Source organism: Alexandromys fortis, unplaced genomic scaffold (assembly GCF_014885135.2).
Source record: "Alexandromys fortis isolate MF-2015 unplaced genomic scaffold, M_Fortis_MF-2015_v1.1 scaffold_16, whole genome shotgun sequence".
Taxonomy (NCBI): domain Eukaryota; kingdom Metazoa; phylum Chordata; class Mammalia; order Rodentia; family Cricetidae; genus Alexandromys; species Alexandromys fortis.
In genome coordinates, this window is record NW_026067893.1 from 3,969,309 (window position 1) to 3,996,228 (window position 26,920).

The 26,920-nt window shown below is 51.9% G+C and overlaps 1 protein-coding gene across 4 annotated transcripts in view; it reads left to right on the top strand.

Annotated features, from left to right (window-relative positions):
* Afap1l2 (actin filament associated protein 1 like 2) overlaps window positions 1-26,920 on the top strand; it is a 102,440-nt gene that overhangs the window by 73,749 nt on the left and 1,771 nt on the right. For 3 of the 4 annotated variants that reach the window (XM_050147582.1, XM_050147592.1, XM_050147597.1), the window contains 13 exons: window positions 2,839-2,929; window positions 9,283-9,488; window positions 11,148-11,327; window positions 14,271-14,360; window positions 15,899-15,983; window positions 16,461-16,565; window positions 18,296-18,507; window positions 21,498-21,643; window positions 22,385-22,493; window positions 23,092-23,340; window positions 23,423-23,603; window positions 23,879-24,034; window positions 26,615-26,808. In XM_050147582.1, the coding sequence (XP_050003539.1) occupies window positions 2,839-2,929; window positions 9,283-9,488; window positions 11,148-11,327; window positions 14,271-14,360; window positions 15,899-15,983; window positions 16,461-16,565; window positions 18,296-18,507; window positions 21,498-21,643; window positions 22,385-22,493; window positions 23,092-23,340; window positions 23,423-23,603; window positions 23,879-24,034; window positions 26,615-26,808 (2,004 nt within the window). Of the gene's footprint in view, window positions 1-2,838; window positions 2,930-5,981; window positions 6,066-9,282; window positions 9,489-11,147; window positions 11,328-14,270; window positions 14,361-15,898; window positions 15,984-16,460; window positions 16,566-18,295; window positions 18,508-21,497; window positions 21,644-22,384; window positions 22,494-23,091; window positions 23,341-23,422; window positions 23,604-23,878; window positions 24,035-26,614; window positions 26,809-26,920 lie in introns of all 4 variants that reach the window. The other variant, XM_050147604.1, reaches the window with a different exon arrangement.

Here is a 26,920-nt window from a genome sequence, read left to right on the forward strand (position 1 = left end):
CCAGTTCAAAGCTTTCTGAGGACAGCAGGGTCCCTCAATTTGGGAAACACAACTCCACCACATGGGGCGATGAGGTGGTCCTCAAGTACCCAGGTTGATGTCCCATGGTAGGCGTCCCCTGACCCAAGAGTGGCAGCTGGTGGGACTCTTCATGTAGGGCAGAGTAATTGTTGGAGAGCCGATCTTCATCTCTGGGTGTCCCCGTGATGCTGCTGGTAGCCTCCTTCTGAACTTCCACCCCACTCCATGAAAATCTGTTCCCCTGCTGCCCCTCAAGGGACAGGTGGCTCTGTCACTGTCTCAGAGCATTGAGAGTCCTGGTCCAGGCTGACGTTGGGGAGGCAGAGAGATGGGATCTGAACACAGGTTCTTGTTGACTCTGTATGTCAGTGAGGGCTGTGTTCCTTCCAGCTTCCCCCAATGCCTCTGGCACAGCAGAGGCCTCACTGATGACAAGGTAGACATGATCCCCTTGAGAGCTACTTCCTGAGCTGTCTGTAATGGGGCTGCTCAGTATGAGGAGGCTCGAGGACCACATCTGAGAGAACGTTGGTGCTGGAGTTGGAGAAAATGGCACCTCCTAGGACTAGCTCAGTCTCAAGGGCCTTTCTGAGGTGTGGTGATTGTCCTGTGGACAGTCTGCAGGCCTGCAGAAAGTTGTAGTAGCCCCGATTGACCTTACCGTGCAAGTCCCTCCCTCCATCAGAGGGACTTTCTTTGCTAGAAGGGTGTGGAGTATCCAAGATCTTCCAAATTCTGTCTTAAACACCCACTACCACCCTTAGGTGCTTCCAGATGTGGCATGAGGAAGGCCACTCCCCTACCCAGGCCCTCTCTTTCCTGCCCACGCGTGTGTGTTCATGCTTGTGCCCCTAAACCTTCCTGCTCACTATGCCTGAAACAGTGAAAATCTTACTCCATTGTTTCCAGAGAAGCAGGGGCAGGTGAGTCAGGAGACAGAAACACAAGAGTCATTGTCACCTAGGCCTCCCAGGCAGGACACATGGCAGTTCCGCCCCAGGGCCTGAGCCAGAGTCACCTCCTTTTCTCAGTGATTCTGTATCCCACAGGGCCTCTGTCTGGACCAGGTTGGCAGTCTCTGTCCTGGGCTTGGGATGCTTGTCAGCTCTGAGCCCTGGCTTATCTCTTGTGAGTAGGTCATCACTTCAGTCCCCACGGAGTCAGAGAGGACCAGGTCCAAGCAGCAGGGAAGGGCAGCCAGGGGTCTGGAGCAAACTTGTGGGTGTGAACCATGACTCAGCTGAGGTCTTTCCAGGCTGCAGTGTGCGCAGCCAGGTGCTGTGGTCATTGCAAGAGAAACAGATGTTTGCTGGCCACCACTTTTCCATCTTGACAAGCATACCATCCCCACCCCACCCCTGACTTGAGGCCTGACCGTGACATTAGTACCGATCTCAAGGGAGCTTTCTGCTGGGGGAAGCAACCGACACCCAAAATGGCATTTCCATGGCCATTGTGGGAAGTGGTCTGCCTACTTACTGTAGCCCCAGAACTTTCCACAGTGTGCTTGCCAGGGAAGGATGCATGAGTGCCTCAGGTCATGTGGGCCACCCTTCATCTTTGCAACTCATCTTTACGTCTCATCTTAGGGTCTGGTACACAGGAGCCCTCAGCCCTTTGGTCCCCCACCAGCTACCTGCTTTGTTTAGCACCATTTTCTGCACCAGCTGCACTTCCTTAGCATGCACGGTCTGTGGATGGTTTCCCCACACTGTGACCCCAGGATCAAGTAGCTGAGCTAAGATTCCCTAAGAGGCAACAGTTCCCTAAAGTATGTGCTAGTTGGCTCTTTGGAGAATAAGCAGAAGTATGGACCTTGGTAAACTCTGCCGCTCAGGGTCTCTCCCAGTGGCTATGTCAGCATTGAAATCAGCGGTCTTCTGGGTTCTCGGCTAATGATCACTGCCCTCGTTAGGGTTTCTATTGCTGTGACCATGACCAAAAAGCAAATTGGAGAGGTGTTGAAATAGGAGCGGCGGCGGGGCTGCGTCCCCAACACCCCTGAGTGCCTGCCTGCCTACTGTATGCAAGGCCTGGCCTCAGGAAGGAGACAGCCCATGGGGCATGGCACATCTCAGAAGCCACCTCTGCCAGCGGACACAGCACCTGCTCTCATTAGGATATGACCTCGTGACCCTGCTCCTTCTTGTATGGCTGTGGCACCATTGACATGAAGCCAAGCACAGTGGGGTGGAAGCAGATATTAGACCCAGGATTCTGTAGACCTGCCTCAGCTGAGCTCGTGGTGGTCCTGGGGCAGGGATGGGGGTGCTCCTGTCATACCCATTGATACCCATTGCCCTTCACACACAGACTTCAGACCCTGGGCTTGTAGAGGCCCCTCAACAATTATAGTTACCTCCTTGGGTTTCATGAGGATAATCTCTCCTATTCTCTCTCTCTCTCTCTCTCTCTCTCTCTCTCTCTCTCTCTCTCTCTCTCTCTTTCACACACACACACACACACACACACACACATCTGCAGGACAGCTGGCTTTATTATAAGGGCCCTAGGACCCCAGCTCTGCTCCACACGATCGTGCAGAGAGCACGTCTGACCTCTGAGTCATCTCTCCAGCCCAAGTCTCTCACACTTTGGCTCATATACCCCCAAATGGCCCTGCTATGAGTCTTTCTTAGAGAGGAGGCAAACAAGGCTTGGAGGCCATCACATCCCCCAGGGCAGAGTTCGTGGTAGACCCTGGTCCCCTGTCAACTTGCTGAGAGCCCAGCCAGGCCTATTTTACCTCCCTCTTAACTGTGGTGACTCCCAGTGTGCCCCATCTGAAGCTGTTGGCTTTGTCTGTTTATGCTACAGATTCCAGAGCGGAAGCAGCTCACTGTTCCAAAGATTGAGTCTCCTGAGGGCTACTATGAAGAGGCTGAGCCATATGATACGTCCATCATCGGTATGTCCCATATGACACGTCCCCCATCGGTATGTCCCAGGGGCTAGGGCCCTGAGGGTCTGCTCTAATCTACAGGCTGACTCATCACCAGGTGACAGGCAGGCTCACCTCGGGCAAAGTGACCTGACATGGGAAATGGCCTCAGTTGAGAACTGGCCATACGGAGTTCAGTGTTGGGTCTCTGTGAAATGTCCAACACCCTGCCTGCCTGTGAGGGGATCTGGGGATGCTCCTGTATCCACGGGGTTCCAGACTCCTTCCTGGCTGTTTACTGAGCACAGAGAGGTGGCTCAAGAGAGATGCGCTGGCCGAGGGTCCTGTGGCCTGGGCAGTAACAGATGTGGAGGTCAGGCTGAGTTTGAGGGAATCATTCATGTTCTTTCTCTGGATTCAGTTACTCTGCTACCCCCAGCAGGGCGAGAACACTCATGTGGATAGAGCACAGACCGCACATAAATCAGACTGTGTTTGGCGATGGCTCTTAGGGCAGAAAACAGGATAGTGGCTCTGCTTGCTGCAGGGAAGCAGTTAGGCAGTTGGTTAGCAGGGCACTCTGACCTCCAGCTGGGGTCTGAAGCTACAGGAACAGAGCAAGCAGGTAACTGCAGACAGAGAATTCTGGCCAGAGAGCAAAGGCCTTTCGTCAGAGAATGCCTTGGTGTGTTTGACCGACAAGGAGGCCACCGTGGCAGGGCCAGGTGAGTCGGGAGACAGTGATGAGGAGCATACAAAGATGCTGCTGGCCATGGTGGGAGCTAGAACTTCGCTCTTCCTGGCCGGGGTCCATCGCCCCTTTCCTCACTGTTGTGAAATACCTGAGAGGATTAACCTAGAAGGGAGGAAGGCTTATTTAGGCCCAAAGTTTTGGAGGCTCTTCATCAAGATAGGGCAGGCACGCTGCTATAGGCTGCTTTGACAGCCATGGGGGACGTTGGGGGGCATGTGCAACTTGCTTACCTGAAAGCCACCAAGCCAAAGAAGGATAGGGAGGGTGGGCCCCGGAGGGCCCCTGTGACCCATTTGAGGATACCCCAATACCTAGGACCTCTCACAAGGCTTCTACTCTTTTATTAGAGCCTTCTTTTTAAGAAAATCATTTATTTTTATCTGTATAAGTGTTTGCCTCTTTATATACATAAGATTATGTATATATACCATGCTTGTGTCTAGTGCCCAAGAAGGCCAGAAGGGGCTTCAGAGCCTCTGGTACTGGGGTTCCAGAGTTGTGAGGAGCCACGTGGGTGATTAGAACCAAACCTGGGCCCTCTGTGAAAACAAGTGTGCCTAACTGCTGAGCCAGCTCTCCAACCCCAAAGACTCTCAGTGGTCCAGCATGTTCTCTCAGTAACACCACACTGGGGACAAGCCTTTGACAAGTGGCCTCTCTGGGGCAGCAACATCAAGATTAGCATCTTCTCAGGTCTTCCTTACTCCTCCTGTGGGAGGAAGGTTTGCAGTCTTCACAGCACTTTGCCTTCAAGGTCAAAGGTGAGCGTGGGCGCCTGGCGATGGGTGAACCTGAGTGAAACAGGGCCTTGCACTTTTCTTCAACAATGGGGCTAGACTGAGATGGGACCTGGAACTTGACACTTGCTTTTCTCTTTCTCCTCACCTGCCTACGGCCCCCATTCCCAGGAACTGTGTGGGAGGGGAGGGCTTGTTGGGACCGAGGATATTATAAGTGGTTGGCGTTGTGGGCAGACGAGCTTCTCTTCAGCCCACTGAGCTAGTGCTGGCGAGGCCCAACCAGGCTGTGATTTCAGACCCAAGCCAACCGAGGGTGTGGCGATGCTGTCTGGCTGCATCCCGAAGGTAGAAACCGTGACTCACCTAGTGATCACCTCTGTGTATCCTGAGCCATCTCCCCTCTTGGGTGTGGCCCCTGCCAGCCAGAACCTGTCTCTAAACACAGGCGCAGATGCTTCACCTGCACACAAACAAGTGGTCAGAAACACCCGGCCTGCTGGTGTTTGTCTCACACCTGTGCGTCCCTGCTGGTTACCGCCTGGCCTGGGGCGGCTCACTGTGTCATTTGAACTCTCCAGGTGAAGTGGGCTAGGGAAGCAGGTGGTGGGAGCCTGCTGTCCCCATATCTGCTAGAGCAGGGTGACCTGGTCACAGTAAGAGGAAGGAGCACTAAGCATAGGTGTTTCTCCAGCTGAATGGCCATCAGGGTTGTATCGGCTTCTTTGACAAGGCCAGATGCTGGGACTCCTTTTTTGCTTTATTATCCGTGTCCCGGTGCTGCCCTCTGAGCAACTGCTGAGTGCGCTAAGGGTTTGTACTGGAGACACCAAGGTCCCCTCTCTGCCCAATATATCAGGTTCTTTATTCTTATGCGTCTTGCTGGAGAAATACCAGCAGCTGTAACCCATAACTCCCTGGCATTGGTTTCTACTCTGAGCAGTGTGGCACTTCTGATCCTGGGTAATTTGGGTACCCAGGTGCATCTCATGTTGACTCAGCCATCCTCCAGGACCAAAGCATCCTCTGTAAAGAGAGTGGAAGTGCCTGTCTGTTTCTTAAAAGTGCATCCCAGACATGACACATTCCACTCTGGCCACATGACAGTCACTAGTGACGACTCGCGGTGGCCTCTGGATGTGAACAGAGCAGGTAAATGACATCCTTAGCCTCTCCTGAGGAGTCCGCACCTCAGAGGGGACAGCAGTGAGCAGCCTCTAGAGCAGTGCTTCTCAGCCTTCCTGATGCTGCAACCCTTTAATACAGCTCCTCATGTTGTGGTGACCCCAACCATACAATTATTTTCATTGCTGCTTCAGAACTGCAATTTTGCTACTATCATGGATGTAGATATTTGATGCAAACAGTCTTAGGCAAGCCCTGTGAAAGGGTTGTTCGGCCCCCAAAGGAGTTGCAATCCACAGGTTGAGAACTAGTATCTAGTATAGGCAGCTTCATGCTACAGCTGGGTGTCTGTGCTTGACTATGCCTCTCTCTTTATCCCTTCTCCCTCCCCATCGTTTTCCCCCTCCCGCCTCTCCCCTCTCTCTATCTTCTCTGTCTGTGCTATTGAATATCAATCCTGCAGGTCACTATGGATCTTATCTCCCTACTGGAGTCCCCAGATCAGCACAGTTGCCTGAAGGAGTCATTTATGCCACGATCACCTTGGGTACTGCTTGTCCTCAGAGTTGGAGTGCCAGGGGTTGCTCGTAACCTGCTCTGAGATGGGTGCATGCCCCAGGAGGCCACTGCCTTCTTCTTCTCCCCATGGCTGGTCCTGCATGCACATGGTCGTACACTTTTCCTGCCCAGTGAGTGTATTATTGTGTTACGCTGCCCTCTGTAAAGCCCTGTCTGTGGGACACTCTGCCTTCCGTAAAGCTGCAACCGTAGAACCAGGAAACATGGATCTAAGACTTGTTAGCCTACATGGTGATCAGCCCTTGGCTCCTGAGGACTCTCACAGGACAGAGAACTGCATCCTGGTCAGGACTATCTCCTACCTCTCGTTCCTCCTCACTCCACACCCCTGCAAGCCAGGAATCTGTTTTGAGAAAAATTCAACATTAATGAGGGCCTACTGTCTTTTCTAAGGAGGAACACAATAGCAATACATTTGCCCTCACAATTCCCAAGCTATTCCTGATACTAGGATTAGCTGTTTTGTCTCAGTTCGCTTCTGGGGGCCTCACACCATCAGAACTCCCCACCTGGCATTCAGGGCCATCTCAGAAGCACACACTGGGCACTGGGGACAGAGCCAGAGCATTCACACCTGGCTTTGCAGCCTCTCTTGGCTCGTTCTTGCTCTGGAAGGAAGAACCCCAGTGACATGGGTCACTCTTCTCATTTCCCCTTTTACAGATGCTACACTACTGAGAATTCAGGAAACTTCCCCTAAGTCCCCTGGTCCTACTATCTTCCTCTCCACTGAAGCCCCTGAGTTCTCTGTTGCCTTGTGGTCTATCTACATACATGCTTGCAGTTCTGTGTTGCCTTGTGGTCTATCTGCATGCGTACCTGAGTTCTCTGTTGCCTTGTGGTCTATCTACATTCATGCTTGCAGTTCTGTGTTGCCTTGTGGTCTATCTGTATGCGTACCTGAATTCTCTGTTGCCTTGTGGTCTATCTGCATGCATACTTGAATTCTACCTCCCTCTGCCCTCTTCTTATAGGGAGTTCACCGAGTTGCAGACTCGTTTTCAGGGCTTTAATTGATTGTGGGTATGTGAATGCTTCCAAGTCGATGAAATCACACTGACTTAGGCAGCCCCCTGCTGCTGGCTACTAAGCAACACTCCGGTGGATATGTTAATGCTGGAATGTCCCTTCTTACTCTTTTTAAAGAGTTATTTATTTTGGTGCTGGGATCTAGCTGAGGGCCTTGTGCAGGTTAGGCAAAAACTCAACCTCAACCTTCCTCCTCTTTTAATTTTTACATTTACTTATTTTTTAAGAGTGAGGTGTAGCAGGTGGGGTATGCACATGCTACATGCACATATCACCGCACATGCGTGGAGGTCAGATGTCAAGCTTGGCAGCAAGCACCCTTGCCCAGTGAATCATCTTGCTGGCTTCTATTCTTTTTTTTTTTTTTTTTTTTTTTGAAAGTTAGTTTCCAGGATAAGCTCCCAGGACCCGGATTATTGGGTCAGAAAGTAAGCATGCCCTATGACTCAAAACAATGGGTTGCCAGGCCGCTTTCTGAGAGGTTTGTGTGAGTTCACAATACTACAGAAACACGAGAGTTTAGGGTGCCCCTCTGGAAAGTGTCATGATTTTCCATATTTCTACATTTAATAGATATAGCAGGTATAAATTATGAACTGGTTATTCTTTTGTTTTATGTGTATTTGGCAAGCCAGGAAGATGAGCAGCACCATACTGCTTTGAAAGGAAACTGTTATGGAAATACTTAAAGTGCTATTTTTAGAAATATTGAAACAAAAGTTGATTTTGTTCTTTGGCACAATGACTGGAACAAGTTCACAGTAGCCCCATGCTTCTTTCCTATCTATATTCTAATTTAATTGCAACTCTGTTTAACTAATATGCAGGAACCCAGCTAATAAGATAAAATGGGGCCCCATGACTTGTCTCTTGAAGCGAGTCAAGGGATGGAGGAGCTGCCTCAGGGACAGACCAGGAACTGCTGTATGAGGGCACCGAGAAGCAGCAATTAGGGCTGATTTTCTGAGTAGAGAGGAGTGTCTAGCAATGGGAGAATATTGGGCTCCTTGTCCACTGGGGGTTCAGGTAGAGTATCAAGAACACTAGATAGGGGTTGACATGGGAATCCAGAGTCCCCCTTTCTTTTCCATAATACTTTTTAAAGGATGCGTAGATGAATATATTGATATATAGATGATGCATACATGGATGGGTGGATGCATGGATGGGTGGATGCATGGATGGCTGGATACATCAGTGGATGGATGGATGCATGCCTGGATGCATGCCTGGATGCATGCCTGGATGCATGCCTGGATGCATGCATGGGTAGGAGGTAGACTGACTTTTTCACGTGGTTTCGCTGGCCTTGACCACAGAGGTGAGGCTGGAGAGGAGTAACAGCTTGCAGGACAGCAGGGATATGAACTAGACTTGGAAGGACATGGTGAAGCGTGCAGCCAATCGCGCAGTTTCTACTGTGCTGCGCTGAAGGATTCTTTAAGATAGAACGTAAAGCGGCCTCTGGCCGACAGTAGGAGAAGCCGGAAGACAGAGCCCAGGTAAGGCGCCGGGGGCTGGTCTAAGGAGAAGAGGGCACATGGCCTGGGGACCTGGCAGGTATGTTAAGAGAGGCTCTGACCAGGACCCAGCACATTGTTCTTGTTATTCTTTTTCCTCTTAGATAGGGCCTTAATGTGTAGACCAAGATGGCCTGGAACTCACAGACATCTGCCTGCCTTTGCTTCGCCAGTGTTGAGATTAAAGGTGTACACGACCACACACACCCTAAATGAGGAAAGACAGCCTCTTTCCTACTCTTTTTTCCCTTCTGAGAAGACAGGCCCCTCCCAGACCTGGAGCAGAGCTAGACCCAGCCTGGAACCTGGAACCCCTATTGGCTAAGGCACCAGAGGCCCATAGGGCAAGCACGCGGTTCATAGGCAGGGCAGCTGCAGCTCATCGGGCTTGTCAGGGATCCACGCAGATAGGATTTGGGCAGGGAAATGTGCTCTGTGGTCTGAGTCAGCATCTGAGAAGTTCCTTCCAATGGGTGGGGGTGGAAAGTCATTGAGCTGTTTCAAGGATGAGAGGGCCAGGTGGATGGTAGCCCGGGGTCCCCAGCTGCTCCTGCTTGCTGCTCTCTGGAGTGTTTCTTGTGCGCTAATCCTCTTGCCCAGCTGGGCTCTGACCGACTGGGCGGGTCTTTCTTGCAGAGGACGGAGAGGCCGTGAGCAGCTCCTATGAGTCCTACGATGAAGAGGAGAACAGCAAAGGCAAGGCAACCCCCTACCAGTGGCCCTCGCCCGAGGCCAGCATTGAGCTGATGCGTGACGCCCGCATCTGTGCCTTCCTGTGGCGCAAGAAGTGGCTGGGCCAGTGGGCCAAGCAGCTCTGTGTGATCAGGGACACCAGGCTCTTGGTCAGTCCTCATCTTGTTTTCTGGGGATGGGAGGGGTGGGAGAGGGGGTGCTCTCTGATATGACATTGGGGGGGTGGTAGAGCATTTGACAGCAGGAGAGTTTCACCTTTCTCTCAATGTGCAAAGTTTTGTGTGTGCAGATGAATGTATTTTGTCTGCATTAGGAAGGTCTAGTAGTTTTTAAGTCAGCTATCAAAGTAAGATGACTGCGCATCCCTGTCACTTGCACCCTGCTTATTTTAGGGAGGGGGTGGAGGCAGGGTCTCACCATGTAACCAAGGCAGGTCTTGACTCGTCATTCCCTTGATGCAGTCTCCAGGCAGTACCGAGATAACGGTCACTTGCCGCCACAGTGGTCTCCTTGCTGCTGCTGCTGCTGCTTCTTCTGCTTCTGCTTCTGCTTCTGCTGCTTCTTCTTCTTCTTCTTCTTCTTCTTCTTCTTCTTCTTCTTCTTCTTCTTCTTCTTCTTCTTCTTCTTCTTCTTCTTCTTCTTCTTCTTCTTCTTCTTCTTCTCCCCCCCCCTCTCTCTCTCCCTCCCCCCCCCTTGGTTCTCCTAATCTGATGGCGTGCAAACCGAGCAGCTCCCTCAGCCCAGCTCCTGTTTTGGTCTGAACAACCTGAGGATTGTTGGAACCATCCCAAAGGCTACAAGACTTAGCGCCACCTATTCTAAGCCAAAACCTGCAGAGAAACCAGACTTGACTCTGACAATAGTACCACTTCCTGACAGTTTAAATAAAAACCTCACGGCTCTGAACTAGGGGTGGCTGGTCAGCTGCGATTTGAGTTTCGGAACTCAAGGCCAGCCTGGGCATCGCAGTGGGACTCTGCCTCAAAAACAGAGCAAATGCTGGCAGCTTTGTGTCCTGACCTAAAGTTTCACGAGGTCTTTACAAACACCTTCCCTCGGGCCACATATGCCCAGCTTACTCCAGATGTCATTTTGTTATTCTGGGTGGTCTCGCTAGCTGTCCTATGAGGACCTCCATTTTGCAATGAGATACCAAAAGGCAGCACACCTTCCCTGGTAAAGGGTAATGGTCCCTTCCTGTGAGTTCTAGCATCTGGCAAGGCAGACTGTGAGTTTGATTTTCATGCCCAATGGATCTTTATCTGGGGGGAAGCTAAGGCATGCAGAAAGGCAGAAATCACTGAAGTTTGTCACTGTGGACAAGTGAGCTCTATCTATGGGAGACAGTCATATGCTGCGTCACGGGTGACACGGTCTGAGAAATGTGTCCTCAGGTGAGGCCATTACTGTGTGAGCATCATAGGTTCTTACACAAGCTAGACAACAGTCATTAAGGGAAGTGACCTCGTGAAGCCATTATACATGGCTGTGAGCAGACTAAGTGACACCTGAGGAGACCCCTTCTCCGAGGCCAGGGCAATGGAGAACTGTCTGGGTGATTCAGGTCCCGGAGCATCCCTGATCAGTGTCAGGGAGAAGGAAGCTTGAGAGAGAGAGAGAGAGAGAGAGAGAGAGAGAGAGAGAGAGAGAGAGAGAGAAAGAGAAAGAGAAAGAGAGAGAGAGAGGGCCTGCCTCGGGGCATCCAGCCCTATGGCTTGGGGCCATGGTCAGGCCCATGGAGATGAGTGCACTTCAGCGTTCAAGGGCCTCTCCTTTGCAGTAGCATCTTTTTTCATTTTTAATTCCAGTGCTACAAATCCTCCAAAGATCACAGCCCTCAGCTGGACGTGAACTTGCTGGGGAGCAGCGTGGTGCACAAGGAGAAGCAGGTGCGGAAGAAGGAGCACAAGCTGAAGATCATGCCGATGAATGCCGACGTGATCGTGCTGGGCCTGCAGAGCAAGGACCAAGCCGAGCAGTGGCTTCGGGTAAGGAGCACGCACTAGGCGGCTTCCCCCAGCTGCTTCCTCCAGCGCTCAAGTGGACGGCTCCTGAAGTTCTGGCCCCCAGCTTCTTCCGAAGGGGCGGGTGATGTGGTTGAGAATAGACAGGGTCTATGACTCCTCAGGTGCTCAGGGCTTCTAGCATTCTGGGTATTGATGATCAACGCCATGGACCAGATACAGGGTTCCGCTGCTCACAGAATCCTTAGAAGCCGGGAATGGCTGTAGCTGGAATCTCTTTGCGGTCTTCCTTCTGACGAGGCATCACATCCCTCTATGAGGAAGGGCACTGGGTGTCTGCTGCCTCTGTGAAAGACCCGCATGGACTGTGGGCTTCGGGCAGGTTTAGCCGTTGGGTGCGGCTGGGCAGGCTTGATGAGCCTGTTTTATGGGACTGGAGATGAAGGCTCAGAGGGCAGAGGTAGCTGTCACCTGGTAAAGGAGTTGCAGCTGGACTGTGGATTCGGGGCTGTCTACACAGCATTGTGATTCTTGCCCCCTTAGATGTGTCTTCGCTGCTCTGCCTAGTCTGTGTATTCTAGCTGTGATGAGGAAGCACCTGGGGGAGGGACTTCCTGCCTAGTTAAAGATGTTGAGCATGATGGAACCAGAAGCTGTTTGAAGCAGGAAAGACTCACACTCACAGTTCAGCAAGGTCTCAGAGGCCTGCAGGGCCCCTGGTCATCGCAGTGAGAGCCGGGACCACCTTCCCCCTCCCTCCTGCCGCATGCTCCACCACGGTGCCCATGCTAGCTATTTGTGGCGTTGTGTCCACCACCCCACCCCTCCTGGCTGAGTATAGTCATCACCGTGAGCCTTCCAGAAAAGAACCTGAAGTGTGTCATTAAAATACTACTGAAAATGGTACCTACCCAGGTACCGGCAACCCCGTGTGCTGAGTACCCAGGTTTGAAGCTGACAAGATGTTTCTGTTTCTATTTTGTTGATGTTTTTGTTTTTATTTTATTGTTGGTTTTTTTTTCCCCAAGACAGGGTTTCTTTGTATAGCCTTGGCTGTTCTGAACTAGCTCTGTAGACCAGGCTGGTCTCGAACTCACAGAGATCCGCCTGCCTCTGCTCCCAGAGTGCTGGGATTAAAGGGGTGCAATAGCACTGCCCAGCTGACAAGTTGTTTTGGTGAAAACCACTAAATGTTCTGAGAAGTCTGGCCAAGCCAGTCTCCTAGGAGGGACTGACATGCGCTTCAGTCCTTCCTGAAGGAGTTTCAGGTGCTTATAGACAGTCGTGTAGAACAGAGTGGCCGCTGTATAGACATGTGTGCAGGTTGGAGGACATGGAAGATTCCTGAGTGATGATTTGACTCTGGAAAGTAAAGCCTGGTGTGCGCACAAGCACATGTGTTGTGTGTGTCTATGTGTGTGCACATGCACACATGCATGTGTGTGCATGTGAAGTGATCTTAAGCTGGTGTTTTACCACATGTAAGTGCTCAGCACTGGGTCCAAGGTATACCAAGTGCAGGATACTTGGCCAGATGAAGCCCAGAGAATGCAAGGGGCTGGGCTGGCTCTGCGGTGTTCCTGGGACCCAGGGCTGAGTTGCTAGTTGAACTCCTTTCTCTTGCCCAGCTCTCCTTTTCGGTTTCTGGCAGTCCTGCCCATCCTCATCCTTGTAAGTCCACACGGGTACTCCCACGTGTGCACACATACACCCTAGCATACACGGACACTGCACACATGTTTATGAGCATGTCCGTGTACAGGAATATGCGCATGTGCACTGCTCCTATGTTTAGTTCCCAGGACTATTCCTCTGTCTGCTCAGCCCTGCCTATCCTTCCCCGGACACTCATCCTCTCGGCCTGGTCCTACAGCTCTTGCTGGAGGTTTCAAAGACAAGAGCACTGTGCAGATGACACCAGCTCTGTGTCTGAGATGCACAGAGAACCCTCTCCTCGCTGCAGGCCTGGTCAGCTCCCTTCCCAAGCAGGGCCTCCGTGTATTCTGGTCTAAGCCAACAAGGACAGGAAAGATGGTGCAGCACCTAACCTGTACGCGGTACTTCACGCTGAGTCCTCCCAGCTACGTTGTCTAATGTTGCCGAAGCAGTGACTGAGGCTACGCTGGGGTCACATGACAAGGCTACTGATTCCAGGAAAGACTGCATTTCCTTCATTGATCTAAGCTCCTAGTGGGAGACAGGCTGGGACATGAGAAACCCTTGTCTCCCCATCCACAGAGCCCTGCTTCCAATTCTTTGCCTCCTCTAATTTCAAACTCACTCCCACAGACTGCTGTAGGCAGAGATTGAAAATGGAGGGTCCTTGAAATTGCTCTCACTGCTTCCAAAGGGTTACTGTAAGGGGTGTGTGGGTATGAGTGTGCATGCACACATCTGTCTTCTTCACTGTCTTACCTCTCTGGGAATCTCCCAGGTGGTCCTGGGCTCAGAAGGAGGATGCAGAACTGCTTAGTGAGGTCAGGGCCACCTCTGACCTGTGTGTCCACAGGCTGGGCACCAAGTACCAGTTGACGTGGTCCATGACTGGTGGCCACGGAGTTTCTATCAGATCAAAGCAGTAACCAAGCCTGCTTTCAAACGGTGTAGAGACCACAGCCCTGGACCCACAGACCTAGAAAGTCAGGGAAGCATCAACAAGTATACACTTACAACTCATGACACTCACAACAGGACGGAGCCCCTGCCCTCAGGTGGCAGTAGGGGATCATAGCGTCCAGGGATGCAGAGGTACCTGCACCCCACATCAGGGGGTTCCTGCGGGGGGAGTGTATAAGTGGAAAACTGTATCCTCGGAACACTTGGGGGCTGCAGTCAGGGCATGGGTGGGGTGCTTTTGTTCTCAAAGGTTCTCTCTCCCTTGAGGTCCCATGTTGCCCTGCCCCGAGGGCCAGGCAGCAGGGCCGTGCAAGGGCCATCCATGACCATCACAGTGCTTCTTCAATCCAGGTCATCCAGGAAGTGAGTGGCCTGCCTTACGAAGGAGCCGCGGAGGGAAACCAGTACACACCGGATGCCCAGCGCTTGAACTGTCAGAAAGTAAGGCTCCACCCCGCCCAGAGTGAAGGTCCGATTCTGTGCCGCCTTAGTAAAAATTCAGAGTTAAAATGGAAAGCCTCGTTTTTCATAATTGTACTGCAGCCCAATTAATAAGAAGCACACAATGCTTGGTGAGAGAGAGCAGGAAGGGGGCTTGGCGGGAAAACGGGTGAAACACACGCGTGGAGACCTCACTGTTGTCCTGTTGAGGGGAAATGCTGTTGAAACAAAGATCACTTTGCCCCATGTCCTTTCTTATGAACGAAGCTCATTGCACATAGGGATGGGGTTCAGATGACATGTTCATACAAGTGCGTCAGTACCTCCATCCGCTCGTACCCTGGCTCCCGCGCCCCCACAGCGCAGCTGCCATTCCCATGGCATGGATAAATTATTTTATGCATCTGTAGAGAACTGAGGGGCCCATGCAGTGTTTATCTGAGTCTGATTATTTTTCTCCCATCTCCAAATGTATTCATTTTCTTATGTAAGTGACGCAATTGTATTCTTCTTCATGGTTGAATAAAACTCCATGGTGTTTATGGGCCACACTCCCTTTAATCATCTGTGGATGAAATCTAGGCTGATCTTGCAATTTGGCTATTGTGAATTAGTCTATATTCTAATAATAATCTGGAGATTTATTGTGCAAGCCTGAGGCTGCCCACCCACCAGCCTCTTGCCTCCAGGTGGAATCATCCCTATGCAGACCCAGCCAATGGCTCCAGGGCCGCCTGGCACAGCCCTCTGGGGAACTTTGGTTTTAAGGATCAAGGAAGCTGGACTAAGTGGAACAATCTGTGGGTAAACCTTCCTATTCCTAAATGTCAAAAGACAGGAGGCACGCAACAGTCACGGGGGCACGGTTGTCTCAGGCACAGAATAGTCACGGGCATGGTTGTCTCAGGCAAAGAGCACACAACAGTCACAGGCATGGTAGTCACAGGGGCATGGTTATCTCAGGCAGGGAGCACCCAACAGTCACAGGAGTGTGGTTGTCTCAGCTTGTGTCCCTAGCTCTGGCAGGGCAGGAAACAAGAGGGTACACATAGCACTTAAGCAAGGAGAAGGAGGAAGATGAGGAGGGACGGCGCTTTATTCTCTGAAAGGCTAAAGGCCACATGGAAAGCCCTACAGCTCAGCAAGGAGTGTCTTTGGGGTTTCACTCATTGTTTGACTGCCAACAGGAATGAGTTTGGGTTCCCTTCCCCCTGCTTGAGGATGGCAGTCCTCCCTGCAGGCCCAGCTTCCCACTGGCCTTGGGCCCACTGTCCAATCAGGTCCACAGGTATTTGGAGCACTTGCAAACAGGATGTCAGGGAAGGAACCCTGAGGATGGTGGAATATGGTTCTTAGGAAGGAGGGTGATAGTAGATACTCCAGAGAGCTCCAAAGGCAGCTTGGCCAGTGTCCTCCCAGTGACCTCAGTGCTGGCTGGAAGAGATTTGGTTTCAAGGTCTCTTTTTCCCTTTAAATTTTAGTTTTCCAGTCCTTGGTTCCCAGTGGGTGACCCCTGTCCATCTCTTTGTTGTCCACAGCCAGATATAGCTGAGAAGTACCTGCCAGCTTCAGAGTATGGGAGCTCCATTGATGGCCCCCCGGAGGTCCCAGAGACCAAAGATGGTAAGCAGGCTATGGCTCTCTACCTCATGGGTGAGAGGGCAATGGTCTACCGGGTGTGAGACCTGACTGTCCCGCTCAACCCTAGTTGTTTTGGCAGTAGCCGATTCTAATATAGCCTCCAAAAGAATGAAAGGAGAGAGGGCCAAACCAAAGTTAAGTTTTGCCACAGCCTGGGGGAGTGAGAACCTCCTCCAGCTCTGTTTTCCAGTCCTATTTGAGATGTCTTTGAGGCCACGCTGTCTGTAAAGATTCCCAGGGTTCACCTACACCGAGACGCTTGTTATCCCCATGCGTGCATGACTTTGTGAATAGCTGACTTGGCCTGTCGATTCTCATGTGGGGAAGATGTCTGTGTGCATGACCACCCGTGCATGTGTGTGTGCACGAGCATGTATAGGCTGGGTGGGATGAGAGGGGAAGGTTTGCGTGTGGGTAGGCTGTGCCCATCACTGACAGCTTTCTCTCTGGTCATGACAGTCAAGAAGAAGTGTTCTGCTGGCCTCAAACTGAGCAACCTGATGAACCTGGGCAGGAAGAAGTCCACCTCGCTGGAGCCCCCAGAGAGATCCCTCGAGACATCAAGTACGACCCATGGCGACCACCAGGGCCCTGGGCTTCTTCACTGTGTGGTGGTGCCTGTCTTAGAAGGCGAGCCCAAACAGAGAAGGCAGAGGATTCTGGGGCTGGCCGGAGAGCACACAAAGCTGGGGTTTGGGTTTGTCTTCCCTATGGGTTGTTCTTTATGCTTCACCAGGTTCTGTCCTGCTACAGTGAATTTTATGCCCATGTTTGTGACTAGATCCTGTGTGAGGACAGTGAGAGCCATCAGAGCACCCTTGTAGTGATAGGAGCAGCGAGGCTGCGTCCCCGGCACCCAGCCGCCCACATGGCTAGCTTATGCCCCAAAATAATTACACGGGAACTGTATTTTCCGTGTACAAACACTGCCTGGCCCATTAGTTCCAAGCCTCTTATTGGCTAGCTCTTACATATCGATCTAACCCATTTCTAATATCCCTGTAACACCACGAGGTGTGTTACCAGGGAAGGTCTTAACTGCGTCTGTGTCCGGTAGGAGAATCATGGCGACTCCTTGACTCAGTTTCTTTCTCCCAGCATTCTGTTCTGTTTACTCCACCCACCTAAGGGTTGGCCTATCAAGGGGCCTAGGCAGTTTCTTTATTAATAAGAAACCACTCCCACATCATACCCTGCTTCTGGTAGCTTCTATGCACTACAGGGGAGCAGGGTTCCTGGTCAAAAGGCTGCAGGCTGCAGACATGGGTTCTGCAGAGGAACTGCTGCAGTTCCTGGAGAGGCGCATGTGCCCAGCGGAGGTCAGCATGGAAGCTGAGTTTTGCTGCACTAGACATTAGACTTTCTAACTGAAGGTAGACTGAGTCAGGGCTAGAGAAGAGTGGACGCACCTGCTCAGGATGAAAGAGAACGGCCAGACACTGTGGGCTGAGTCTGGAGCACATATCCGGGAAGCTGGGAAAACAGAGGCAACAGCAGATTCTGCAACCAGGAGGTTTGGCTTGAGTACGGGAAGTAGGGTTTCCTGCTGAAACACAGACCCCTGGAGATGAGTTCTTGTGGGGGAGCCTTCATCCTCCACATGTACTCACCAGTCCTACTATGGAGGACAAATCTCACATTCCTCTGGCCATACTTGTGCAAGAACAAAGCTAGCTGTATTGCCTTGCCTCTGTAGGCCTATTTACCCAAAGGAAGAAAACAAGGTGGTCTGAGATTCACAGCCTCAATCAAGGATGACATGACAGGTTCTGAGACAGGTGACCTTCAAAGAGGCCTGATGACAGTGCCTTCCCTAGGCACTGTGGTTTTTCTAGGTCCCCCTGTGTTAGAAGGAGGCTGCTTATTCGTCCCGGCCACCCAGAGCCAAAATAACCACACAGAAACTGTATTATTTAAATCACTACTTGGCCCATTAGCTCTAGCTTCTTATTAGCTAACTCTTACATATTAATTAACCCATTTCTATTAATCTGTATATCGCCACGTGACAGTGGCTTACTGGGTAAAATTCCTAGTGTCCGTCTCTGGCGGCTCCATGGCATCTCTCTTTCCACCTTCCTTCTCCCAGCATGCAGTCCAGTTTTCTCTGCCTACCTAAGTTCTGCCCTATCAACAGGCCAAGGCAGTTTCTTCATTCATTAAAAGCAACCCATAGACAGAAGGACCTCCTACACCACCCTTGCAGCCACACCCCTTGCTGGAGGACTTTGTCCTCTTTGGATGTGTCCCCTCCAGTGGCCTCATCCTCCTATCATCTACGTCTCCTCCTGCAGGCTACCTAAATGTACTGGTCAACAGCCAGTGGAAGTCACGTTGGTGCTTCGTTAGAGATAGCCACCTGCACTTCTACCAGGACCGGAACCGGAACAAGGCTGCCCAGCAGCCCCTCAGTTTGGTGGGCTGTGAAGTGGTTCCAGACCCCTGCCCTGACCACCTGTACTCCTTCCGCATCCTCCACAACGGCGAGGAGCTGGCCAAGCTTGAGGTACACTGGGTGTGGGGCCGGCAGGAAGGACACCCAAGGGTGGGCAGTCTCAGCTGTCAGCGGGTGCACCGAGGACCATGATCCCACTGAGACAGAATCAGTGTGGCTTCATGTTATATTTACCTCCATACCTGCCGTTGTTTGCATTTTTTAAATGTCCGTTCTTGTTCAGACCTCAGGGTAGGTGGCTTTGTTACAGGGTTGGGACCATGGGAGGCTTCCTGCACTTAGGGCAATGAGGGGGTACTTTTAGCTCCTACAGATGCCAGAGAGGCTTCTGACAGTCAAAGGAGTGATGTTTACTTTGCATGCCTATAGCACGATTAATAAAAACTCAGACAGAAATTGGGATTCTACCTAAAGGTCAGAAAAGCAAAACAGCAAATCACTGGCTCTTGCCTCTACCTCAGTCCGAAATGGCGATCCTGCCTCCAAGAATCTCAGAACGGGACGGAGACTGAGGGCCGTCTCCTCCTGTTTTGTACTCCTCTCTAGTTCTGTAATTAAGGGCATGCACCACTGGGATTAAAGACATGCACCACCTGGCTTCTATGGCAAGCTACTGAGGCTACTGGGATTAAAGGTGTGTGTTATTGCTGCCTGGTCTGTAAGGCTGGAAGTGTGGCTGTTTTACTATTTTGATCCTAAGGCAAGCTTTATTTATTAAAATACAAACGAAATGCCACTACATATGTCACCAACCAGAACCCAGAGGTACACAAAAACAAGGGCTGTCGGGATTTATCTGGGATCAGGACTTTGCTCTGTGATACAGTTACATTTAGGTCTCTCCCTGCCCTTGGGTTCGTGCCCTGGTACAGCTACAAAAACAAGAGATGACATAATGCAAGCTTGCAAGGAGCCCGCAGGCGGGGCCAAGTTTCTTGCTCACAAGTAAGCACTTGCCCATTAACTCCCATCCACTTAGCCCTTGATCCAGGGGTCTTCCAAAAATCTGCTTCAATGCTGCCCTCTGGTGGCTGAAACGTCTACACCAACCTGGCTGCACAGAGACACCTTCACCCATTCATTTACCCACTAGCCTCATTGGATGACAGAAAACTGGCCTCTGTCCTCAGAACTTATTTTCTCGTTTGGTAGTGTGGGGGACATTTGGATAATTACACAATTAGTTTGTCTAGTTATGATTAAAGGAAGGATAATGGCTCCATGAATGTTCGCTTGACATAGCACGAGGCTGGGAAAAGAATAGAGCTTGTATCCTAAGAGCTTGGGAGCCCTTGGAGGGGTTCAGAAGAGATGACATGATCCAAATTGATGTTAAAATCCTACTGTTTGGGGTATGTGTAGATGGAAAATGGACAAGAAGTGACAAAAGTAAGACCACCAGGAAGCTCCTGACCTGCCCAGTGTGGGGACAGTGACCTGTGACCTAGACCCCCAGGAAGTCTCTGTACCTGCCAGTGTGGGGATAGTGACCTAGACCACCAGGAAGTCACTGCACCTACCCAGTGTGGGGACAGTGACCTGTGACCTAGACCCCCAGGAAGTCTCTGCACCTGCCAGTGTGGGGACAGTGACCTAGACAACCTGCCCAGTGTGGTGACAGTGACCTAGACCACCAGGAAGTCTCTGCACCTGCCAGTGTGGGGACGGTGACCTAGACTACCAGGAAGCAGCTGCACCTGACCTGTGTGGGGACAGTGACCTAGACCCCCAGGAAGCAGCTGCACCTGCCAGTGTGGGGACAGTGACCTAGACAACCTGCCCAGTGTGGTGACAGTGACCTAGACCACCAGGAAGTCTCTGCACCTGCCAGTGTGGGGACGGTGACCTAGACCACCAGGAAGCAGCTGCACCTGACCTGTGTGGGGACAGTGACCTAGACCACCAGGAAGTCTCTGCACCTGCCAGTGTGGGGACGGTGACCTAGGAGACACCTTTAAAGGCAGCATTGAGAAATCCAACAGGAAATAAATGGGAAAGAAACTAATTGTCTTCCTTTCCTTGTGGCTGTGAACAAATGCTGATGAAAAATTTAGAGGAGGAGAAACTGATTTGACTCATGGCATCCTGCGGGCAGCATGACAGCAGAGGTGTGAGGTGACTGGTCACGGCATCCGCAGCCAGGAGACATCTCCTTTTTATCCAGTGCTGGACCTCAGTCCATGAATGTGCTATCCATGTGCAGGGTGTTTCCCCCTTCATTTAAACCTTGCGGCACTTCCTCACAGACATGCCCAGAAGTGCGTCTCATCAGTCCTTCCGTATCCACTCAACAGACAGTGAAGATGACAGTGAACGTCACACCAACCAAAGTTCAAGCTTGGGTTCTAACTGCATCTCTAGAGGGGTGGTGGGACGTGTGGCATGAGGCCAGAGGGGTAGCCTGTGGCTTTTATAGAAACAATACTGACATTTGAATAGAAATGTCCCTGTCTACAGTTGATTAGCAAGCGTTGTCCCCTAGAAGAGGACACACAGCAGACTGGCTGGGGTTGAGCTGGTAAATTAATATGGCTCTTGGATTAGGTTATTTTTCATTTCTTGACATTATTAATGTCATAAACCAAAACAAAACTGAACGTTGTTATTTCTTAGGAAGTGTCTCCATCTTGCAAGCATGGGTTAAGACAATAAAAGGGACAGTGACTGCCCATGAAGTAAAGGGTCAACCTACAATGTGTACAGTCATTCCGTAACCAAGAATTTTAGCAACAACTAGCAGATGACAACTCTTGATTATCTTTCGTGGTCTTACCCTGGAATGTAGTATCGGCACCTAGAAACACGTGTCTAGAGATTACACGTGGTGTTCCCCACTGATGTCTGGGATGTCACTGGGTGGCACTGTGGCACTCACTACCAGGAAATGCTCTTTGGTTTCACTTGGGGATACAGTGTGCTGGTAAAACTGGGGTGCCCTACGCAGGCTATTTTGTGCTTGTTGGTAGGGATGGGAGTGAGCTGTTCTGGCCTAGGGGTGGGACTGGCTAGGATGGCATTCATGACTCTCAGTGTTCTTCTAGGCCAAGTCCTCAGAGGAGATGGGCCACTGGCTAGGCCTCCTGCTTTCAGAATCAGGCTCCAAGACAGACCCAGAGGAGTTCACCTATGACTATGTGGACGCAGAAAGGGTTTCCTGTATTGTGAGTGCGGCCAAAACCTCTCTCTTGTGAGTAAGAAGAGGCCTTTCTTTGCACATCTTCCTGTCCAGCCCTGCTTCTAGACCTGGTGGGCAGCTGGGGCAGTGTGGCCACTGAGAGTGCGGGGTCAGATGGGTCCTGCTTGGTCCTGCATAGGGAGGTACAAAGAAGGAAGCTAGTAACTGTGTGGCACAGCCCAGGGAGACCCGGATGAGAGCTAGCCACAGGGGAGCTGCATGCCCAGAGACGCAGATGAGAACTAACCACAGAGGAGCTGCGTGACACAGCCCTGTTTAGACACTCTCCAGCTCCCAAAGACAGATTAGGTGACTTCCCTGACACCCTTTGCCCTTCCTCTGGACTCTTCACTGGGTCTGCTGTGCATTCTGGGATATGCAGGGCGAGGCAGGCACTTCTGTTTTACACAAGGGCCTATGGGCTCAGGCAGGTGTATCTTGGTCAATATTAACAGAAGCCAGCTTGGCCACTGGAACAGGCTTGTTCCCTAACATACAAAATGGAGAGGCATTTTGTCTGAGCTGCCCCAAGTGTACAAGTGAGATGTACTGAGATCTTGTGGCTGGTGCTAGGATGAACATATAAAAGGGAAGGGCCTGAAGAAGAAGACCGTAGGCATCTGAGGAGGGACTTGGAGTTCTGGGCACTTAACTCAGAGCTCTGTGTAGCCAGGGGCTTTTGTTTGCATTCTTTGATGCTGGTGGGATCCTGCAGGGTCCTGGAAGCTTCATGCACCCATCTATGTCTTCCAGACTGATGCAGAGAAAGTTCTCAGAACCCAACACATACATTGACGGCCTGCCCAGTCGGGACTGCCCAGAGGAGCTATACGATGACGTCATGTCGGAGTCAATGACGGTGGTAAGCATTTGGGCGGTGGCATGGACTGTCGGGTCCTTCTGCCAAAGCTCTGTTACAGAGGGTCAGATTGTCCCCAAGATGAGCAGCCCCCAGGTCACCTACAGGGCCACCAATGCAGACCCCTCATCTTTTGTGCAAGGGGTTGTAGGTCTAACCTGGAGACCTATCTAGATAAAACACCCAGTTATTCTCTCTGGTCAGTGCTGAGGTAGAGTCGATGGTGGGTGGTGTCGAGTAGAAGCGGTGACACCATTAGCCTTCAAGGGCCACATCAGTAACTGAGGCAGGCTGAGCATGCCGGCAGCAGGGGCCTGTTTCTGGAACGAGGCAGAGTGGTTGGCAGCTTCGCCTCCCTCAATCCTGCCCCCCCCCCCCGCCCAATAGAAAGACCTTGATACTTTCTCCTTTACAGAGTGCTACGTCCTGGGTCTTCTGCCTCTGGACTCTGCCATCCCACCCAGGACTCCACAGAGAGTTCCCTCGGAAGGGAAGGGGCTACCCAGAAACTCCAGCATGGGAGGGGACAGGAGGCCCCAGACCAGGTCCCCTACAGCCAAGGGAATGAAGCAATAAAACACTACCTGACTTTTTCCTATAGGTAGAGCCTGCTGAGGAGGCTGCCCCTACTGTAGATGCTAACAGCGAGAGTGAGCTCGACCGAGTGTACCTGGATCTCACTCCTGTCAAGTCCTTCCTGCACGGCCCCAGTGAGGGACAGGCAGAGGCCTCGCTCCCAGCATTGCCACAGCAGGACGACCTAGCCGAGACCCTCACAGTAGACCCAGACCCTGGCCTCACCCCAGATGAGCCCCACACAGGGTCTCCAGAAAGCCTGGAGGAGCAGCAGGTACAAGCCCCCCCCCACCCCCTAGGTGCCCAGCCACCTCGCCATGCCCTGTGTTCATGGAGTGTGATTTCTCCTGGTACAGAGGCCGCTGGAGAGTCAGGAGTCTTCGGAACCCTTGGAGCCTGCCTTGAGAATCCCCACAGTCAAACTGCAGGCCGAGCAGCAGAGAATCTCCTTCCCAGGCAACTGCCCGGACACCGTGGTTTCTGCCCCCACCAGTGCCAGCCCGCCTGTGAAGGACAAGCTGAGGGTGACCAGCGCAGGTACATGGATCAGGCCCAGGCTTTTAGTCAGGACAGTAGTCTAAAATGAAGTTAGTCTGAGTCCCTCCCTTTCGTGTGAGGAGACAGGTTAAAAGAGGTGAAGGAACCTGTCCCCGAACACAGGAAAATAAAACCGAGGGACCAACCCCATCCCTGCTGAGCTGGCTCAGCATGGGTGTTCTGCCGCGCCCTAGGTTCTAAGTCTAGGAAGTGAGCTTAGGTCCAGCCCTCATCCATTCCTGCTGGTACCAGCCTTTCCCTCTCTGGGTCTGTAGAGATCAAACTTGGGAAGAACCGGACCGAGGCCGAGGTGAAGCGGTACACGGAGGAGAAGGAAAGGCTGGAGAGGAAGAAGGAGGAGATCCGGGGGCACCTGGCTCAGCTCCGCAGAGACAAGCGGGAACTCAAAGAGATGCTGCTGAGGTGCACAGGTAGGGGCTCCGGGTTGAGGGCCAGGGTGGAACAGGGCTTTGAGAGGGAAGGACCAGGATTTGTCTGTCTGACTTCTGGATCCCCCCCCCCCCCCCAGTGGCCTCGCTCTTGGAAAGGCCGCTGGTTCTGTCTGAGGCAGTCTCTGCCCAGATCCACGGACCAGGGTCCACAGCACCAGCAGGTAGTTAGGCTATTCCCAGGATGGGTTTGAGACCTGATGTCCCAAGTCATCCTTACGTTAACCACACCAGCAGTGCACTTTAATCTCCAGGCTGCTGTTTTAAGTGCATAAAATCAAGACACCCAAAGAATTCTGAGGCCTTCTAGGTGATTCTCCGAGGTCTCACATCATCCAAGGGAGGTTTCCTAGCAACCCACCTCTGAGGACTTTGAGTTACTTGACCTGGATCTCACTGGATATTTAAATTACAGAGTTGTGCCAGCCTGCACAACTGGCTTAGCAGGTTTGGGGACAAATATGACGACAGGTTCCTTGTAGCGCCTGCACTACCCTGGGGTATGGTGGGATATGCGAGCTGGGAACTAGGTTGGAGACTTAAAAACATGCACACAGACAGAGACACAGGGACATGGGGACTCCTTGATACAAAAATGCCAACTTTCTTGTGCTCAGTGGCAGCTTATATAGGGCTCTGGCCACACCCCAGCTCTCAGGATATTTCAGTCACAGGCCCACCAGAACCCACTCCCCTGCAATCAGGGTCTCGTGCTCAGAGCAGCTGCAGGCACAGGTAAACAAATTATTTTGCTCAGTTCACTGCAGCAGGCAAAGGAAGTCAAGGGGCCGGGGTCTGCAGCCCTCAGCAGTTCCTGGGAAGCTTGTGGCATGATGACAACTGAAAAGCAGAGCGACTGTCCCCAAGACCTTCCTTCAGTCAAGACAGAGCCCATTTGTCCAGCGGTGACCCCATTTAAAGTACACAAGAGAGCGCTTCAGTTAGCAGCCGTATTGGTGACTTTCCCATTGCCATGGCAGCAGCTTATAAAAGAAAGCATGTATTGTGGGGCTCATGGTTCCAGAGTGGTTGAGCCCATGACTGTCATGGTGGGACTTGGGGCAGCAGGCAGGCATGGCACTGGATCAATAGCTCACATGTTGGGACCACACGGTTGAGAGAGTGCTAACCAGGAATGGCATGGGCTTTTGAAAGGGACACATCCCCTCCAGCAAGGCCACGCCTCCTAATCCTTTGATAGTTTCCCCCTGCTGGGGACCAAACATTCAGTGTATGAACCAGTGGGGGCCATCCTCATTCAGACCACCACAGCAGCTCACCAGCCCCACAGAAAGCCTGAATCTGTAAGCAGATACTTTGTTTCCTTCCCTCTCCGTGAGACCTTTTGTTTCTAGGGATCTGCACTCTTAGACATCCTGTGGCGGGTTTTTATTGCTCTGATGTAATATCTGAAACTACTTAGAGGCTGAAGGAGCTCTGGTAGAGTAGTCAAAAGACAGCTCTCAGAGTCGTGTCCTGAGAGCCCACTGTCCCAAACAAGGCCCCACCTCCCACAGGTCTACCATCCTCCCATCTACCACCGGATTCGGGAGCTCAGCTCTGGGAACCACCCCAGACATCACAGGCATGCTTTACTGCTCTCCTGGGTGTCATTCAGTCTGGTAAATTAGTGACCGAGATCCAGCATCATGTATATCAGCAGCTCACATTGGAAGGCTGGGACATGAGGTGACAGAGGCTCACCCATAGCAGTCCTTGGAACCCCCTAAATACACCGAGCTGGGCTGTGAAGAAGGGAGGGGTCTAGGCTTCCCTGGCTCTCTGACATAGCTATTCCAGATAGGGAAAAGGCACATCTAACGTTTATTCTCCTGGCAAATAAACTCTTTGATCTCGTAGTCACAGATAAGAAAGTGATTTCAAAGCATTGATGTTGGCTATAAATGATATCTATGTGCAAATTCAGAACGCCACCCATCACGAACACTAGCTAATTTTCCTCTGTATTTTTCTAATACGGAGCTTCTGTTACTGTTTGCCATGCCATCCACCCAGGGCTGCTCGTAAAGCTTAAGAATAGCGGGGCAGGTTTCTCATGGTTGTTAAGTGGTGCTGGAGCCCTGGGTTGAACATAGGTGACACTCTCAACTTGCTCTAGCAGGTAATCATTTAACTCCAGGACAAGGGGATCCCAAGGTTGGGGACCAGTCTGGCCTTGGGAAGCTGCAAGCACCAGGGGATAGAGGCAACAGTATGGGCCAGGGCAGAATGTCCCAGTTGCCCTCCAAGGGCCATTGGAAAAGTTGCTTCAGGCCAGAACTGAGTGTGAGGATCACCAGCATGAAGTTGGGCTCAGGCTCAGGTCTGCTTGTGGGAGCAGAGCTCCCCCTCTGCCCTCGAGAGCCTGTGAGAACCAATAACTCAGATCCCAGCTAGAAGGCTGTTCACTGCCCACTGAAAGGCCCATTCCCACCTTTCCGTGTTCCATGCAGACATGTGGTCCACATGAAGGGGTGCATGCAAACCCTGCCTCTGTGCAGCGTAGCTCCCTGGCCTTGGCTGAAATACTGGCTTCTGCAGCAAGTTTCATTCTCTCTGCAGATAAGGGAGTCCTGGCCAACCTGGAGCAGAAGCTGAAGAGAGTGGATGAGGAGTGCCGGATCAAGGAGAGCAGGCTTGTGGACCTTGAGCTCAACATCATGGAGGTGAAGGACAACCTGAAGAAGGCCGAGGCTGGACCCGTGACGCTGGGCACAGCTGTGGATACCACCCACCTGGACAACATGAGCCCTCGCGTGAGTGCCGGGCACTGCAGCTCCTCTGAGCTGTATGCGGGGCTCCTGCACACAGGCGGGAGAGACGGGCTTTATGTTTGTAAACCTATTGACCCAGCCCTTGTTCTCCTCC